This window comes from Medicago sativa, chromosome 3, assembly GCF_051527215.1.
Source record: "Medicago sativa cultivar Bolivia chromosome 3, Bolivia_mono, whole genome shotgun sequence".
NCBI classification, from domain to species: Eukaryota; Viridiplantae; Streptophyta; class Magnoliopsida; order Fabales; family Fabaceae; genus Medicago; species Medicago sativa.
The window spans coordinates 11854319-11873101 of NC_140751.1; the positions used below are offsets into that span (position 1 = coordinate 11854319).

An 18783-nucleotide genomic window follows, 5' to 3' on the forward strand; every position below is an offset into this window, starting at 1 on the left:
TTTGTTTCTTTTTTATTATGTCATCATCGGTTAATATTATTAATTTCAATAGTAACATTAAAATACATTATTATAATGCTAATTCATTTTTTTGTCATTATAGAAATAAATTCCGTGTCACCCCTGATTTTGCCCAATCCTGCTGCTGTGAGGAGCCAAATTTGCATGCACGAACTGCAACCAATTCTAGTACATGTTGTACTAATGAGGAACAGATGAAAATGAGAAACAACAACTGACTGCAAATATGTTAGGTATATATATTTGAATGAGTTGGTTTTAATGCATTGACTGTATCAAGCTTTTGTAACACTAGTTAAATTCTTCTCTAATATATTATATTAGTCTAATGAATATCTTTTATGCATCTCCAAGGTTCCTTAATCTTTTGAGACTATTATGTTCTGTTGTTTACCATTTACTCTACCAGATTTGGTGGCTTAATCTTTGTTTTTGAATTATTTGGTTCTGTTTGCAGATCTGCCAATGACTTCAAGCGTGATTGATGGCTTGCACCAAGATGGCAACAGTGGCGTCTGAGGTATAAACTTCCTCTTTGATTGGTTTTAAAATTATTCCTTTTACTATATGTGCATGGTCCAATGCTCATATTTCTTTCCAAGTTTCTTGCAAATATTGCAAAAGTTAATGTTCCATTGTCATGAAGTGATTGATAAAACAGTTCAATTTCAATCAGTCTTGGTGAAATGAGATATTGCATTCTTTGCGAATCAATGCTTGTCTGAGTCTTTCCTTACACTACAACTGTCATCACATTTTTCTCCCTCCCTTAGTTCATTAATTTTTTTTCTCGAGTATTCCTATGCTTTCGTTTAATATATTGCTATTGTTTACTAATACGTCTTCTAGTTTTTTGCAGGATTCAGAAAAAGAGATAGAAGTCCTCTGTTTGGTGAAAGTATATGTGATTTTGGCATGTCCTGCATTGGTGAAAGATGTTTCTCTATTACTACCATCAAAGTTATTTGTGAGTATTATATTTGGCCCATTTTGTCACATGAATAATTGTTTTCTTATATGGTGTTAATATGTTTACTCTATTTATCAGCTTGAGTCTGTTACAAGAAAATAGCTTGCCCGACACTTCACAGTAGCTTGCCCGCCTTGATAACATTATTAGTTTCTTATCTATGGTTGTTGTTTCTTACTTGCTAAAGCGGTAGATTCATGAACTGCATGTAATTGGGCCCAGTGTTGTCAATTGCAAATCGCGAAAAATAAGTTATTTGTTCAATTTTAGCTATGCATCAGTGCTATAGGGCTGCTATAACCACTTTTTTACAATCTTATCTATGCAATAGCACTATTGCGCCGCTACAGCCACTATATTAAAAACACTGACTGGACCAAAATCAAACATATGCTTGTGCTAACTGTTTTAAACTTCATACAATATAGATGACTCCATTATACTTCAAAAAAGTAGTATCTTCCTTGAGATTTTCTCTTTATGCTCTCTCCATGGCATCGCAAAAAGTAACTTCGAAAACAGGTTTTATAAAGTGCATGTACAGTCTCTTTTTTGCTCATATTTTACACGTATGTCCTTAATTCTTAACTATGAAAAGCATCACATCGTTTCTATTATATCAAGTTATTTTTGCATATGCAAAATTACTTATTCCTGTTATGATTGATGCAGTTGGCTAGGCTTGACATGTGGTAGTTTTTCTAGTTGGTTAGTTAGACTTTTATCAAGTTCTAGTAATTTAGAATGTAATCTGTTTTATTTGCCTCTAATCCTGTACATGTTAATTCATAGTTTTCTCCACCAATCCTTATGATGCTCTGAAAATATCCAGGTCTACATGGAGCGATCCTTGACAGTAGCGAGAGCATGTCATCCTTTATTTCACAAATTCAGAGAAGGAGCATCCAAACAATGAAAGAGCAGAGAGCCATACAAGCAAGAGTATAGTTGAGTATAGCAGCCATCCATCCAGTTCTGTTACAGACATTGCAGAACCATTTTTTCATTGATTTCAGAAATATATTGAAATTTAAATCCTTTGCTTGACCTATGAAGATAGTGAGTTTAATTAATAACAATATATGAGTTTATTAATACAGATCCATTTTTATTGAAGTTTGAACCCTTTGGTTGATCTGGAAAGATAATTAATGAGTTTGATAACAAACTCTTTTGTTCTCTATTCACCATATCTCCTTGATCTCTATTCTAATATATTTAAACTACCTTGCTTTATTTCATAACAATTTCCATTATGTTTTGTTTTCTGTATATATCCATTCTCATTTCTTCAATTACTTTATGGTTACTATTATGTCTTCTTTGGATATAGCCAGTCATTTATGACAACTAGTCTAACATTAATATATGACCAAGTCATGATAAACGCTTTTGTTAGGACCTAATATGAGAGGGTGTTTTAAGTAATTAGTAGGTAGTTAATTAGGTTTTAAGTAGATTATAAGTAAGTTGCCCATTAGGATTAAATAATAAGAGGCCCATTAAGTTAAATACTAGAATGTACAAAAGTGGCTTTTAGGGTAGAGATGTGTATCAAATGGTCCATTGGTGGACCATGATTTAGAGCCTCCAGATCAAATAACCTGACATATTCATCATACATTCTTCTCATTGGATTTTCCTTCTCTTTTCTCCACCTCTCCACTTCCTCTCAGAATAAGCTATTCCAATACATTTACTTCCAGATGTATTTAAGTTGATTGAGGTACTTAGTTCAAGCTTTCCAGAAGATTACTCAATCAAATTAATAGGGTAAATTAATTGTCTTTTAGACCACTGCTCATGTGAAAATAATAGCTTATCTTTCCTTGCCAGACTTAATGGTATTATAGCTAATTCAGATACAAATGTTATTCTAGCAACAAATCAATATCAGAATAACTGTGCACAGTGTTTTATTCCATTTTGAAAATTTTATTCATTCATAATGAGCATGTAGCAAAATGAAATTAAAACTAATGTTTTCACCACCTGATTCACAGCAAGTATCAGAAACAATAATTTCAAAAAAACACCTCCACATAAGCTGGAAAAAGTGCTTCTATCACAAAATCCACCCTAAGTTGCTTAATTTGAATGAATACAGATAGCTTTAGAAATTACAACAAATATTCAGCTTATAAGAAAAAACTTCTCTTTGATTTTCATGAGTAGGGATCCTCTACTGCATCCAGCGCTTGGAGGCAAAGAAGTTTCTGCGAAATCAACTCTGACAGACAATTGCTTCTTCTATGAGTTGCTCCAACAATTATCTCCTTTTCTGAATAATGTAATAAAACCAGAAGAGAGGTAGGAGTAAATAATAGTGAATAGCAAAGTGCAGCGAAACAAAAGCTTGTAAAAATTAAATAACTTGGTCTCGGGGAGGGAAAACTCACAATAGTTGTTGTGTCTGAAAACCTCAGGGCTCAAACAAAAATCACATGCACAAAGGACAGAAACAAGCATAGATTTTCAAAGAAGATGATATCCTTATCCATTAGCTCAACAGTATACCGTCACTGCGAGGTTGAAGTTAAACAATTTATCAGTTATGTAATGAACACATATATTTAAAGGACTAATGTTAAAAATAAAAAAAAAACTATCAAAGAGGAAGTTTAGAGAAGAATAATTACAAAGAAGTATTGCATTTAATTAAAAGAGGATGTTGCTGCTTCCATCTTGGTTTCTGTCACACAATCACCCTTGAGACTAAGCCACCAAATCTAATAGATGAAGTAGTTAACATGTAGTCCCAGATCACAATATTTATTGATGACAGTATAATAAAGAAAAAATATTAGTAACAGAAGATTTTTACCAAAGAGGGACGAAAAATGACTCAATAAATATTAGTAACAAATAAATCTACAGCAGAGACAACTCATGAACAGGAACTTGTAAAAATAAACTGAGGGAGGGAGAAAAACATGATACTTGTGTTGGGAAGAAAGGCACTTCAGGCTTCAACAAAAGTATCCTTCTCATCCACTTTTGATCAAAAAAATAGTTGCTGGACTAGCTGCAGGCCATGCATCTGTGTTTTGCCTCTTGTAACAGCTGCTAGATTGTCACAAGCATGAGCGACAATGTATATATATCTACGTTTGAAAAATGATTTCGCATTATCTTATATGCTGATGTGAACGTTAGTTAACAAAATTTATCGATAAAAAAATAACAAACAAAGGAGAAGCTCAAGAAAAAAAGTTATTTATTGATGGAAAGAAAGAAGAGCATTATAGAACATGCATGTAGTAAAAGCTATCAAGAGGAAAATAAATTTATAGCTGAGATGCCACTGCTGCAATCTTGGTGCAAGCCATCAATCACGCTCAATACAACCAATGCACATTAAAACCAGCTCATTAGAATATATATAGTCATATATACAGATAGAGTACCTAACATATTTGAAGTCAGTTTCTCTTTCTCTTTTTCATCCGTTCCTCATTAGTAAAACATTAATGGACTTGGTTGCAGGTTGTGCATGCAAATTTGACTTCTCACAACAACAAAATTGGGAAGAAGCAGGGGTGACAGAATACAATTCTATGATTAAAGTAATAAGTCAGTGTTAGAGTTATAATATGGTATCTTGATGTTGATAATGAAATTAAGAATGTTAATTAAGCATGACATAATAAGAAAGAAACAAAAAATAGAAGCCTTTCATAGACTCACCCGAATAGGAAACTCATGTAATCAATTCGTCATCTATAATTATGGAGGGAATGTGGGCAATCTTACGCCACTCTTTGCCTTTCTTCCTCCGCAAGCTTGCTTCCAGTAATGCACAGTGAGTCATATTTAGCACTAAAAGAGAGAAAGGAAATCCTTTCTTTGGCAACGACCTGAGTTTCGGAGCATTAACAATCTCAAGGTTTTGGAGAGAAGTGAGATGTTGAAGCCACTTCCGATCGATGCTTTTACCACTAAAACCACAGATGCATAGGGTCACGAGAGATGCAGGTAGCAGTGGCACCATGAATGAGTTTACCATATCACCACCTTTAATCCTCAACACTGACAGACAATTGAGATGTTCCCAAGTTGGCTTAGTATTCCACAAAATCCCTCCAAGAGAGCCAACTGTCAATTCCCGTAAACTGGTAGGCAAATCATCTATAACAAAGGATTGAAGATTTGGTAGACTATCAATTTCCATTTCATGAAGGTCAGTTAGAGAGTTCATTGCTTCGGGTAGTGAACGGAGCTTCTCACACTTCCACACTGCAATATAACTGAGGTTTGGAGTGGCCAATCCACTGTTAGATATAGGAATCCTAAGGGCATAAGTTATAAAATATTAGTTGTTTATTTAATATATTAATTAGTAACTGTTACATAGTAACTGTTATCTGCAGAACTTCTATGTAACTGTTATAGTGAGTTACTAATATAAATAAAGATGCAGAGGAAAAGGGTGGGCATTGGGTATTTTGTATGTGGGTTGGTTTGGGAGAGACTAGGCTCTCTAACTCCTAATACATCACGTGCATTTCCTTATTATTATGCAATAATCTCCCAAATACCATAGAATTATCATTTGTATTTATACATATCTGAACCAGTATCTACCACTGGTATCATAGCAGTTCTGATCCCCAAAAAAAAAACAAAAATCACATTTGTTCTTGATAGAAGAGTGAGAGCCAATGATGTTGGAGAGACTAATTCCTATTTTTGATGGAAAGGAAGATGCCTATTGGTGGTTGATCCAGTTAAAACGGTACTTTGAAGCCAATATTTGGATCACAGAGAAAATGAAGGTCGACTGGGTTACTCTGTATGCTTTCAGAAGAGAAGCTTCCAATTGGTGGTCTTATTGGAAGAATGGCAATCAGAATGCGACGTGGAAGATATTTCAAAGAGGTTTTATTCAGAAATTCATCCCAGACCTATGGGATATGCTTGAGTCTGCAGAAGGCGAGGATCAAGAAAGCCATGAGTACGTTCTGAATGAGAACACAGAAAACTATGAAGAGTCAAAGGAGGTTGGTAAGGAGACAAACTCTGGATCGCTGCTTAGTTTGAGCAGCATCGAACCACCACTAGTGCGGTCACATCAGGAATTTCATGTGACACCATTCACAAAATGCATGGTACAAAAATCTGCAGGTCACAATGAATCGGTGGTAGTGTTTGAGACAATCATCAATGCAGCAACTGAGACACAAAGAGGTGAGAAGGAGAGAAGGATTGTTCCCGATCTGCACCCTCCACCGGAGACACCAGATCCGCCTTCATCACAATCACCACCACCAGAGTCGCTAGACTCTAGTCAACCTGCGACAGATCTCCAATGGAGAGAACCGCCACCTAAACCACCAGATTGGTCGTCTTCAGATGCAACAAGAGACAGGCCCCGATCCAAGGAGGAAGGGAAAGAGCCAACAATTAATACTCAGCACATACCACCGCCGCTGAAATGGTCGGAACCGCCTGGCATCAACCAACTTGCATGGTTCGACCGCTACCGACGACGAGCAACACACTTGCAACTGAACGGTTACGTTTCAACGTCGCTTCAGTTGGGAAGGATTGTGAGGTCAAAAGGATAACATGGTCAATTGTTAAGGTTGGTATCTCTTTTAATCTAATGGATCAGACCCAAGTTATTTTTTGTTTGGTATGGAAGGTATTAGAAATGTGGACAGGAATAGAGTTACTAGGTTCGGTTCAATTTAATGATAGCCATTGGGTTATGAAAAAAGGGGTGGCTATAGTAGATGATACAAACCAGAAGGAGAAAAACAGTGGAACAAATTGGTCAGGTTGTATGTTGGATCTAACAATAAACCTAGTGGGTCAGGCATAGAACAATTCTAGTAAGTGGGTGAGAGAAATTAAAAGGTGGAGCAATGTAGAGTCACTAGATTCCAAAAATAGCATAAAATATAGACAACCCTATGGTTGTAATTTAGAGGTTTTTGCATCAAACCTTTTCAAACAATCATCGGTGATTCATCCTTCAGTCATAAAGATGCTATTGATGAAGGGGCTCTTAAAGGATAACATACGTACAAATATTCTGAAGCACACTATTTTTCAATTAGATCAAACAGGAATTCCATCTCAAGGTCATTGGAGCAGCCTATATCTGATTGCTGATAAGTTTATCCAAGTGAAAGGTGAAGGAGTTACTAAGTACAACAAAGTGGTTTTATCTATATTGTTGAAGACACGCGTAATTCTTTTTATAAGCAGGAGGAACATGGAAGTGGAAAGGGAATTGTCACTGCCATCTACTCTTAATATTGAGATCTCTTCATTGGTGGTGATGGTTTTGATTGATGATGTATTAGGCCCTTGGCATGTGAAATACATTAGTTGTCGGTTGCTAACCAATTACAATGGGAGTGGAATTGTGTGGATGACTCGATCACTTGAAATGGGCTTGTCCGGCTCCCATCAATGGGATCCTGGAGGAAATGACTCGGTTTTCGAACACTACAGCACAATGAGAGTTTTTGGGGAATTCATTTATCAGGAAATTCAATGTCTCATCGCAATTGTCCTAGTTGTCGCCTTACTTTGTGTTGTAGCAACAGTTGTCTTGCTGAAATTGTTCATGTTCAATTGCTTGGGTGATTTGCAAGCTACTTGTGTCAAGGCTACTCTAGTAGTTAGGAATGACAAAATGTACTCAAACCAATTCTCTCATCTCAGCCTTGAGGACACGGCTGTTTTTCTAGTGGTCAACAGTACTTTGTCGCTCTTCTTCAAGTTATGGGACCCTGGTGGACACTTATGTTATCCTTCACCTTGAGGACAAGGTGAATCTTTAGGGTTGGTGTATTGTTAGATATAGGACTCCTAAGGGCATAAGTTATAAAATATTAGTTGTTTATTTTATATATTAATTAGTAACTGTTACATAGTAATTGTTATCTGCAGAACTTATATGTAACTGTTATAGTGAGTTACTAATATAAATAAAGATGCAGAGGAAAAGGGTGGACATTGGGTATTTTGTATGTGGGTTGGTTTGGGAGAGACTAGGCTCTCTAACTCCTAGAGGTTGGTTACCTTTCTGCAGTTACTTTCCTGTATCAATAATAATACATCACGTGCATTTCCTTATTATTATGCAATAATCTCCCAAATACCATAGAATTATCATTTTTATTTATACATATCTGAACCAGTATCTAACATCCACCTTGGGGAAATGACTCCAATTCATTACAATACCATATTTTGATGCTTCTAAGAAATGAGAGACTCTTTTCCGACGCTCCTTCTGCAATTAATATCGATTGCAGATTTTTACAACCCTCAATAAACAAACTATTGAGGACAGGGAGAGCGCCTAAGGCAAATGATATCATTGAATTACAACTATAAGATATTTTCAATTTCTCAAGTGATGTGTAATTGTGCAAGTATTCATGAGGAAGGAAACCTTTGTTTATTGAGGTTATGCATTTCAAAGTTCTCTTCCCCATCACCAATAGATCGTCGATGTATCAACGACCTTGACACTAGTACATCAAAGTATTCTTCTCCAACTTTTTCCTGGTTTGTGGACGATTCTACTAAGCCTTCTGCAATCCACAACTGAACTGTCAAATTTTTTTCTATGATGGACTTCTTTGTTAAAATTGAACAATATTCAAAGCATCGTTTCAAAGGAGTTGGAAGATAATGGTAGCTCAGTTGTATAAAAGGTCGCACATCATGATCTAATAATAACAGAATGTCACTTTTTAGCACACAATTCCAGTAATTTAGGGACAATTTAGTGCGAAGAATATCCCCAAGTGCTACTGCAGCAAATGGTGATCCATAACATTTATTAGCAATTCCTCTGCCAATTTCCTCTAGATTGGATCGGTGTTGGTCATTGCATCCTCCAAATGCATGTTCGGCAAGTAAAGTCCAGCAATCTTCACTTTCCAGAGGTCTTAAGTAGTGGACAGAAAGAATGGGTTGCATGTGTAGTGCAAAGGTTCATATTGATAGTGCAACCTTTTCATCCTCTGTTGTGATGATGATCCTACTTCCCGTTTCGCCAACATTAAAGATATTCATCAGTAATGTCCAATTGATAGATCTTGCATCACATACCTCATCCAATACCAGCAAATATTTTGGGTAAAGGATATCTACATCACTTGTGTCATTTATGTTGTTATCAAGAATGGTTTCCAAAACACTCAAATCATCAAAGTCTTTTGAAACATGTGCCCACACTTTTAACTCAAATTTGTTATATACTTCAGGATCGTTGTACAAAAGTTTAGCAAGGGTTGTTTTACCAATCCCTGCCGCACCAACAATGGAAATAATTCCTATTTTACTTTCTTCAGCATCTTCAGACAATAAAAGATGTTTAAGTTCCTTAATATCATTGTCTCTTCCATAAATAGAAGAAGATTCATCATCCAAAATAGAACTTGAAGGAGTTTCATGCCAAAAATTGTTGAAACTGCAGTAACGACCAAAGGGACATACTTGTAAACTCAAGAAATCTAATCTTTCAATCAATTTTTGCAATTTAGAATTAATGACCCTATCAGACTGTTTGAAAGGAGAATGAAGAGTATTCAGCACCGGAGAAGGAGGAGTTGGGGTTTCATACTCACCTTCCAGATGGTGGTGAAGTTCAAAGACAGCATATTCCAGCATATTCCGCCAAAGCCCTAAAGTATCTATCTCCATATCATCATGAAAATGCAATGGTGTTACCTTGACAAGATCACTATCAAGAAGCCACACAAGTATTGTCTTAAGCCTTTCCAAGAGTGAAATGTCAAGCTTTGTGGCCTGGAACTTGCCGATGAAGTCACTAGAAACAATCTTGTCTAACAACACCTTCACAGAAGTTGAGAGCAGGTTGAAAACATCTAATTTTTCAATTGATTTTTGCAATTCAGAATTAATGACCCTCCTGAACATAGCGTGTACTCTGCAGCGCAACGCCTTAATCTTGATTTCATCAAACAGACTGTTGGAACTGTAACCATCAAATTGACCCTGTACTTGGAAACACAATAATTCTAATCTTTCAAACAATTTTTGCAATTTAGAATCAATGACCCTATCAGACTGTTTGAAAGGAGAATGAAGAGCATTCAGCACCGTAGAAGGAGGAGTTGGGGTTTCATACTCACCTTCCAAATGGTGGAGAAGTTCAAAGGCAGCATATTCCAGCTTATTCAGCCAAAGCACTAAAGTACCTATCTCCAACGGTGTTAACTTGACATGATAAGTATCAATTGTCCAAACCTTTTCCAAGAGTAAAACGTCAAGCTTTGTGGCCAGCAACTTACCCATAAAGTCACAGAAGTTGAGAGCAGATGGAAAGTTAAGAGCAGATTGAAAACACCTAATTCACCTATCTGTTCTCCCGAACTCAAGCCTTCTAATTTTTCAATTAATTTTTGCAATTTATAATTAATGACTTTCCTGAACTCTGCGTCAACTTTGCATCGCAACGTCTTAATCTTGATTTCATCAAACAAACCGTGAACTTCAAAGACAGCACATCCCAGCACATCTTTGACATCATCAGCAACAGAAGCATCATCAAGTACAATTGAAACACACAAAAGGGTTTCTGTCATCTTTGTCAAGAGTGAAAGGTCAAGCTTTGTGCTTCTGAAATTGTCCACAAACTCATTAGAAATAAGCTTGTCTAACATCCCCTTAACAACAACAATTATTAAATGCATTATTTTCTTAGTTTGTAAGAAGAATAACAAGAACAAAATGCAAGTTTATGGATAACAAAGCTCTGTTCCTATTTGATTAAGAAATGGATAAGAAAGAAAGAACTATTGGTTTGAGATAGGTGAGCTATGAAGTGGATAAGAAATGTCTGATCCTCTTTGATTAGAGGGTTATTGGATGAAAGATAAACTAAAGTGGATAAGAAATGTTTGATCATTTAGAGACCGAGTGAATCATCAACTTCGTCCCTGAATTTTTACGGGTTGGTCAAATTCGTCCCTCAATTATGTGAAATATCAATTTAATCCTTGAATTTTCACGCGGCCGTTAACCTCTCACATGTCAGACACCACGTAGGCAGGGACTAATTTGGCCGATAATAACAAACATTTCGAAGGACTAAATTGATTGATTTGCCGAAAATATTTTGGCTTTCTTCCCAAAACGGCTCTTTTCTTCCCCCCAACGGCTCCTTCTTCCCCAATTGTATAAAATTGGAACCCTAATTACACAATCTGCAATCTACACTCTAAAATCACCAAAATTTCCTTCCAATAATAAGTGGTCCAATTCTTCCCCAATTCAAAAAACTTCAAACCCTAATTTTTTTCGTATTGAATCTGAAAGCAAAAATCCTCAAGATTTCTTGAAGCAAAACTATTGAAATTAAATCTGAAATGATGGGGGGTGGGAATATGGGAAAAAACAGTTATGAAAGTCGAGCTTCATCTTCAAGCTCCAAGTTTAATCGTGTTGTGAGAGTGCTTGAATGTTGGTGTCCTAGAATTTGTGTTGTTAGAAAATCCAATACTTCAAAAAACTCAGGAAGACCATTCTATGCTTGCCCTCCGGTAAAGTTCTAATGAAAAGAGGTTGAAGATGATTGAGAAATGTAACATTTCTGCAATAATATTACCATCAAATTAGTCCCTGAATTATTTCTCTATCTAACAAATAGATCCCTACGTTATATTAAAAAACCATCAAATAAGTCCCTAAATTGTTTAATCATATATCAAATTGATCCTTGAAACATATGTGAACAAAATAAACTAAAAAAAGCCAGAACACCACCGTGATGCATTATTAGTGTGATATTGTCTTTTCATCCTAAAATACAAACCCTATTCAGAAACTGTTTTATTCAACCTGTAATTTCCTTCATTACAAAGTTAAATGTTCATCAATTTTAGAAACCAACCAGAAAAAAAAAAAATCAAATTTTCAAATTTTTAAGTTTTAACCCAAAACCCTAAAACGAATAATCAAAACAACTGTCTCAAAAACGCAACAAACACAAAGAAAGAATAAACCAAACATCAACGATCATAGAAACAAAATAAACAAAATGATCAAAACATAAAACGAAAAAACAAAAAAAACGGTGAATACGAACACATAAACTTGATAAACTACAAGAAAGACATTACCTTTAACCACAGCCGAACACAGAAACTTCAAAAACGTGAGAATCGCCGGAGATGATGATGATTTTGGAGGGGTGAGAATGGAGAAAGTTTTAGCGGGAAGGAGAAGGGTCAATGACGTTTTTGATGTTTCTAAGTGAAATGAGAAGAAGGAGGTCCAGTTTTCACTTTTTCAGTTTATTTTTTAGAGACATGCAAGCAAATGGTTCTGCTATGTCTCTAACAGAACTGAGTAGATAGTTGCTATACTTAGCTAAACTGTTGCTGGCATGGTTCTTGTGAAATCGATGAGAAGATCAATATTCCATGGCTGTTGTAGAGGATCTCTCGGTGAAGGTTTGGATATTCGTCGGACATCATTCAGATATGTAGAGAGAAACACTGGGCGAATCTACCTTCAGATGAGTAAACACAGACCTAGTACAGAAATAATAAATACAGATACCATGCCATGTTTGATGGTGTTCAAATTTTAAATGAACTATTCACTAATCAACTAGAAGCAAATAAAATTAGGTGTGGACGATATTTTAGGCACAAATGATAAAAGCCTAACTAAATTTGAACCATAAGAACTACAACACGTCAAGCCTCGTCAACTGGATCGACCATATAATGATCAACACCGATGCCTAACAGGAATAAGTAATTTTGTATATGCAAAAATAAAATGATACAATAGAAAAATTGTTATAACGACTTAGTTGCAGGTCGTGGATGCAAACCAAGTTATAACGACTTCTCATAACAGCAAGGTTCAACGAAAATTCATATTTGATAATTATTATCTTGAAATCCATCCTACAAATAAAACCTCCAAATTGTAATATTGGGTATTACTGTATTAGTATTAAATTTTAATACAAAGAGAACATGATCCACAATATTACATGCAAAATATAATCTGCCCTTAATATTAAAATTTCCCAATTCTTCAAACACCAAATTTATCAAGTGTTGTACAAAAAGTTAGCACAAAAAAAAAAAAAAACAACTTCATTGATATGGTGGCGAGCGTCGGAGATCAGTAGCCTGTGGTTTGCTGAAAGTGGTTGTTCGTGGAAAGGGTGATAGTTGTGCCCAATGATGTAGAACGGGTACTGATTTGTGAAATGGGTCTTTCAATCTAATTTTATTTTTGTTTTTTTAACATAGAAAAAGGTTGAGACATGTGTCTAAATCTGAGCAATGAGAAGAATCCAATGAGGGATATCGACTCCAAGTTACATAATTTTCCCGTCAGAAAGTTACACAATCCCAATCTATTAAAACGAGTTAAAATATAGAAAATAAATAACATTGAATTTTGATGATGAATAATTAAAATAAATTATTTAAATAAAAAAAATGATTGGTTAGAAAATAGATAGAGACATATCATAAAAGTCATCAATACAAATTTAAAATCATTGAACTGGAACCAATGAATTTTAGGCTTATCTTATCATCTCACATTTGCATTTGTTGTGATTTTTGAAGAAGCTCTTCCTCTTCCTCTTCTTCTTCTTACAAACAAACAAACAAACAAAGCAAGTAATGGCGTGTTTTGTGTCAAAAAAAGCCCTCACAACTTGTGTGAAAGTGTACTTAAAAAAGATTGTATCTAGTGAGTTCGTGGACAACTACAAGAGGATGAAGCTTGATGATTCGCTCTTGGAAAAGCTCCAGTCAGAACTGCTCAGTTTTGAAGTTGTACCTAATGATGATGCTGTTAGTGTACATGAATGGTTGGTTAGGCTGAGAAATGCTGTCTTTAAGTTTCGCTATTTGTTTGATGATATCAAGAAGTATGAAACACTAACACCTACTTCTCAGGTTCTAAATGATCTTTCTACTCAGGTCATTAATTTAATTAAAGAAATAAAAGGCTTGAGTTCAGGATGTGTAAGTGTTTCCAATTCCAGCAGTGTTTGGCTTGAAACCTCAACAACTTCTGTTGTGGTTGATGAATCTTGTATTTATGGAAGAGACAGCGATATAAGCAAACTTAAACATCTTTTGTTGTTTAATGATTGTGATGATAGTAAAATAAAAGTTATTTCCATTGTCGGTATGACAGGGATTGGTAAAACTGCCCTTGCAAGAGTCCTTTACAATGATCCCCAAGTTAGAGAGAAATTCAGGGTTATGCCAAAACTTGATTATTATGGTTTCAGGGAGTCAAAATATTATTACACTTTATGGGTTTTGGAAAACATTCTTGAATCTGTTCCTTCACAAACAGTTAATGGTGATAACTTGAATGCCGTTTACCCGCATTTTTTGTTAGTATTGGATGACGTGTGCGATGCAAGGTCTGTCAATTGGACATTACTGATGGATATCTTAAATGCTGAGAAAACAAGAAGAACGATCATCATCACAACACGAGATCAAAGAGTTCCAAAATCCATGCAAAGCTTTTTCTATGTCCACTACTTGAGACCTCTAGAAAGTGAAGATTGCTGGTCTATAGTTTCCAGACTTGCATTTGGAGAATGTAACAACCAGCAACGATCCAATCTAGAAGAAATAGGAAGGAAAATTGCAAAAAAATGTGATGGATTACCATTAGCTGCAGTAGCACTTGGGAATTTTCTTCACACCAAATTGTCCCCAAATTACTGGAATAATGTGCTAACATGTGACATTTGGGAATTGGTACATTATCATGTGCTACCTGTTCTACAATTGAACTACCATGATCTTCCGGATCCTTTAAAACGGTGCTTTGAATATTGTTCAGTTTTTCCAAAGAAATCCAGCTTAGAAAAAAATGTGATAGTTCAATTGTGGATTGCAGAAGAGTTGGTAATATCTTACGAAGACAAGGAAATAGTCGGAGAAAAATACTTTGATGAACTAGTGTCAAAATCGTTGATACATCGACAATCAGCTGGCAATGAGGAAGCAAACTTTGAAATGCATAGCCTCCTCCATGATTTTGCTACAATGGTTCATCATAATAGGATAGATAAATTATCATACAATAGAGGGCAATATGACTCATTTAATAAATTTGAAAAATTGGATGGAGTGAAAGATCTACGCACCTTTCTAGCATCACCATCACAACAAAAACTGCCTTTTTGTTTGTTATCGAACAAGGTAGTACATGACTTGTTGCCAACAATGAAAGAGTTGCGTGTGTTGTCTTTGTCAAACTACAAAAGTATCACTGAGGTTCCCAACTCTATTGGAAATTTGTCAAACCTGCGGTACTTAAATCTTTCCCACACTAAGATTGAAAGGTTGCCTCCTGGAACATGCAAGCTTTACAATCTGCGGTTCTTGTTGTTGGCAGGCTGTAGAAGGCTCATTGAATTGCCAGAGGACATGGGGAAATTGGTTAATCTCCGACTCCTTGATGTTAGTGACACTGCATTGAGGGAGATGCCCGTACAAATAGCCAAACTAGAAAATCTACATACTTTGTCCGACTTTGTTGTCAGCAAGCATAATGATGGATTGAAGCTAGCGGAGCTGGGAAAATTTCCCCACCTACATGGAAAACTTTCAATCTCACAGCTACAAAATATTAATGACACATTTGAAGCAGATCAAGCCAAGATTAAGATGAAAGAACGAATAAAAGATTTATCTTTAGAATGGGATCGTGGTACTTCTTTCCCAGATTCACCAATTCAAAGTGTTGTACTTGAACATTTGCAACCGTCAACAAATTTGAAAAGTCTCACCATAAAAGGCTACGGTGGAATCAGCTTTCCAAATTGGTTGGGTGATTCTTTATATAGCAACATGGTGTATTTAAGGATCTCGAATTGTGATGATTGTTTATGGATTCCACCCCTTGGACAATTGGGTAATCTGAAAAAACTCATTATTGAAGGGATGCAATCAGTAGAGACCATTGATGCTGAGTTCTATGGAAGTGACGGTTCTCCTTCATTTCAACCATTTCCCTCCTTGGAGTCTTTACACTTTGCGAATATGCAAGAGTGGGAGGAATGGAACCTGATTGGAGGTACGGCTAAGGAGTTTCCTAGTCTGAAAACATTGTCACTAAGTAAGTGCCCGAAACTGAGAGTAGGTAACATACCTGACAAATTTCTTTCCTTAACTGAACTTGAGTTAAGAGAATGTCCTCTATTGGTGCAATCAATGCCATCATCAGATCATGTGTTCCCTCTAAATTCTCTTCAACAGTTGACTATAGACGTCTTTCCATCTCCTATGTGTTTCCCAACAGTCAGTCTACCAAAAACCTTGAAGTCTCTCATAATCAGTAACTGTGAGAATCTAGAGTTCCTTCCTCATGAATACTTGCACCATTACACATCGCTTGAAGAATTGAAAATATCTTATAGTTGTAATTCAATGATATCATTTACCTTGGGCGCTCTCCCTGTCCTCAAGAGTTTATTTATTGAGGGTTGTAAAAACCTGAAATCGATATTAATTGCAGAAGGAGCGTCGGAAAAGAGTCTCTCATTTCTTAGAAGCATCAAAATATGGGATTGTAATGAACTGGATTCATTTCCCCCAGGTGGATTGCCCACTCCAAACCTTGTTTATATTGCAGTGTGGAAGTGTGAGAAGCTTCGTTCCCTACCTGAAGGAATGAACACTCTAACTGGCCTTCAAGAAATGGAAATTGATAATCTACCAAATCTTCAATCCTTTGTCATAGATGATTTGCCTAGCAGTTTACAGGAACTGACTGTTGGCTCTGTTGGAGGGATTATGTGGAACACTGAGCCAACTTGGAAACATCTCACTTGTCTTTCAGTGTTGCGTATTAACGGCAATGATACGGTGAACACGCTGATGATACCATTGCTACCTGCCTCGCTTGTGACACTATGCATCTGTGGTCTTAATGATAAAAGCATTGATGGGAAGTGGTTTCAACATCTCACCTCTCTCCAAAATCTTGAGATTGTCAACGCTCCCAAACTTAAGTCGTTACCAAAGCAAGGATTGCCTTCCTCTCTTTCAGTATTAAATATAACTCGCTGTCCGTTACTGGTACTAAAATTGCGAAGGAGGCGAGGGAAAGAGTGGCGTAAGATTGCTCACATTCCTGCCATAATTATCGATGACGACGAATTGATCTCATAAGTTTCATGTCTAGGTGAGTTTCTGAAACACTCCTTTTTTATTTCTTTCTTATTATGTAGTCATAAATTGATATTATTAATTTCAATAATAACATCAAAATACAATATTATAATGCTAACTCATTTATTTTTAAATATAGAATTAAATTTTGTGTCACCCCTGATTGTGCCCAATCCTGCTGTTGTGAGAAGCCAAATTCACATGCATGAACTACAACCAAAACCAGTACATGTTGTAGTGATTAGGAACAAATTAAAAGAAGAAACAACAACCAACTGCAAATATGTTAGGTACTTCATATATATTTGAATGAGTTGGTTTTAATGCATTGATTGTATCAAGATTTTGTAACACTAGTTAAATTCTTCTCCAATATATTAGTCTAAAGACTATCTTTTATGCATTTCCACGGTTTCTTAAGGTGAATAGCTTTCTACCCTTCACTCTCATATATGACATAAAGATATAGCTACTTTTATCAGCTTTTTTGTTTCTTCAGATTTTTCAAATATATGAAAAATATTTATAAATGTTTGAATTCCATCATAGGAATAATTTAGGATAACTCAGTGTTTGTCCAACTGTTATCATCTCTCCTAGGTTTTTTGATGCCTAAGGAGGTTATTTGATCCTAAACTGGGACTGTGTTTAGTTTCTTACCAGTTTATCTACAAGATTTTGTGGCTTAATCTTTGTTTTTTGAATTATTTTATTTTGTTTGCAGATCTACCAAGGGCTTCAAGTGTGAATGTATGATTTGTGGCTTGCACCAAGATGGAAGCAGTGGCATCTCAGGTATAAATTTCCTCTAACGCCCATCGATAAAGTACTGCTTCTTGAGCTTCTCTATTTTTGTCCCTCCCTCAGTTCATGAGTTGTCTATGCTGTAGATGTATTTGTTATTATTGGTAAATACTGATCAACTCCATCATCAGTGACCAAAAATTTTCATTTGCTTCTGTTTAGTGCTTTGTTCTTTTGAAAAAATGAACACCATCAAACTTGACAGAGTCTCTGATTTATTTTCATGTTAGGTTTGTATTTGCTGCTCACCTCGAGGTAGATTCGTCCAACGGTTTTCTGCACAATTCTGAATGATTTCCAGCGAATATCCGGGCCTTCTTAGAGAAATCCTCGACAATAGTCATGGAACATTCATCCTATATTTCACACATTCAGAAAATGATCATTCAAACCAAGAAAGAACAAAAGTTTTAGTTCAATATAGCAACTATCTACCCAGTTCTGTTAGAGACATTGCAGAGCCATAGAATTTGTAAATGCAGAAAACTTAACAAGATGAGAATTGATTTTTTGTAACTAGGCACACTTCTATGAGATGATTTGTTTATATTTTTTTTGGAGATTTCGTATGATTTCAGTTTAATGATTTTAATGATTTGGTTGTACCACTACATATGTTTAATATTTTCCTCCATTTTTACGTTTTTGTAATCTGCTGAAAGAAATAACTTGTGTGTTTGGAGTATTATTCCTTATACCGACCAATTCAATCACTTGGGCAACATATGTTGGATTGTATCCTATAGATAATGAAGTTTTTCACTTACAGAATACGACACAAACTTCATTTTCAGTTGAAGCATCTAAGAGGCATCTTAA

The 18783-nt window shown here is 35.7% G+C and overlaps 3 protein-coding genes and 1 pseudogene across 8 annotated transcripts in view; 2 read left to right on the top strand and 2 right to left on the bottom strand.

Annotated features, from left to right (window-relative positions):
* SKIP5 (SKP1/ASK-interacting protein 5) overlaps positions 1 to 18783 on the bottom strand; it is a 56245-nt gene that overhangs the window by 22506 nt on the left and 14956 nt on the right. The gene's annotated exons all lie outside the window — the stretch shown is intronic.
* Positions 1 to 18783, top strand: part of LOC146935750 (putative disease resistance RPP13-like protein 1) — a 32605-nt gene that overhangs the window by 3721 nt on the left and 10101 nt on the right. Inside the window, exons 2-5 of one of the 4 annotated variants that reach the window (XM_085750850.1) lie at positions 104 to 254; positions 479 to 541; positions 871 to 988; positions 1824 to 2181. The gene's annotated coding sequence lies outside the window, so the exon portion shown is untranslated. Of the gene's footprint in view, positions 1 to 103; positions 255 to 478; positions 542 to 870; positions 989 to 1823; positions 2182 to 18783 lie in introns of those variants that run through there. The other 3 variants (XM_085750849.1, XM_085750851.1, XM_085750852.1) reach the window with 3 other exon arrangements.
* On the bottom strand, positions 3391 to 12597 carry LOC146935751 (putative disease resistance RPP13-like protein 1; annotated as a pseudogene). The gene is made up of 6 exons (XR_015032996.1): positions 8391 to 12597; positions 4679 to 5280; positions 4399 to 4546; positions 3932 to 4095; positions 3631 to 3720; positions 3391 to 3513 (listed from the first exon to the last, which is right to left on the bottom strand). The product of XR_015032996.1 is annotated as a putative disease resistance RPP13-like protein 1 (transcript).
* Positions 13530 to 18575, top strand: LOC146935752 (putative disease resistance RPP13-like protein 1). Of its 2 annotated transcripts, XM_085750848.1 has the most exons (4): positions 13530 to 17173; positions 17300 to 17450; positions 17885 to 17955; positions 18195 to 18575. In XM_085750848.1, the coding sequence occupies exon 1, from the start codon at positions 13636 to 13638 to the stop codon at positions 17158 to 17160; it is 3525 nt and encodes a 1174-aa protein (XP_085606974.1). In that variant the 5' UTR covers positions 13530 to 13635; the 3' UTR covers positions 17161 to 17173; positions 17300 to 17450; positions 17885 to 17955; positions 18195 to 18575. The 2 variants fall into 2 exon arrangements, with proteins under 2 accessions (XP_085606974.1, XP_085606973.1); XM_085750847.1 differs by lacking the exon at positions 17300 to 17450.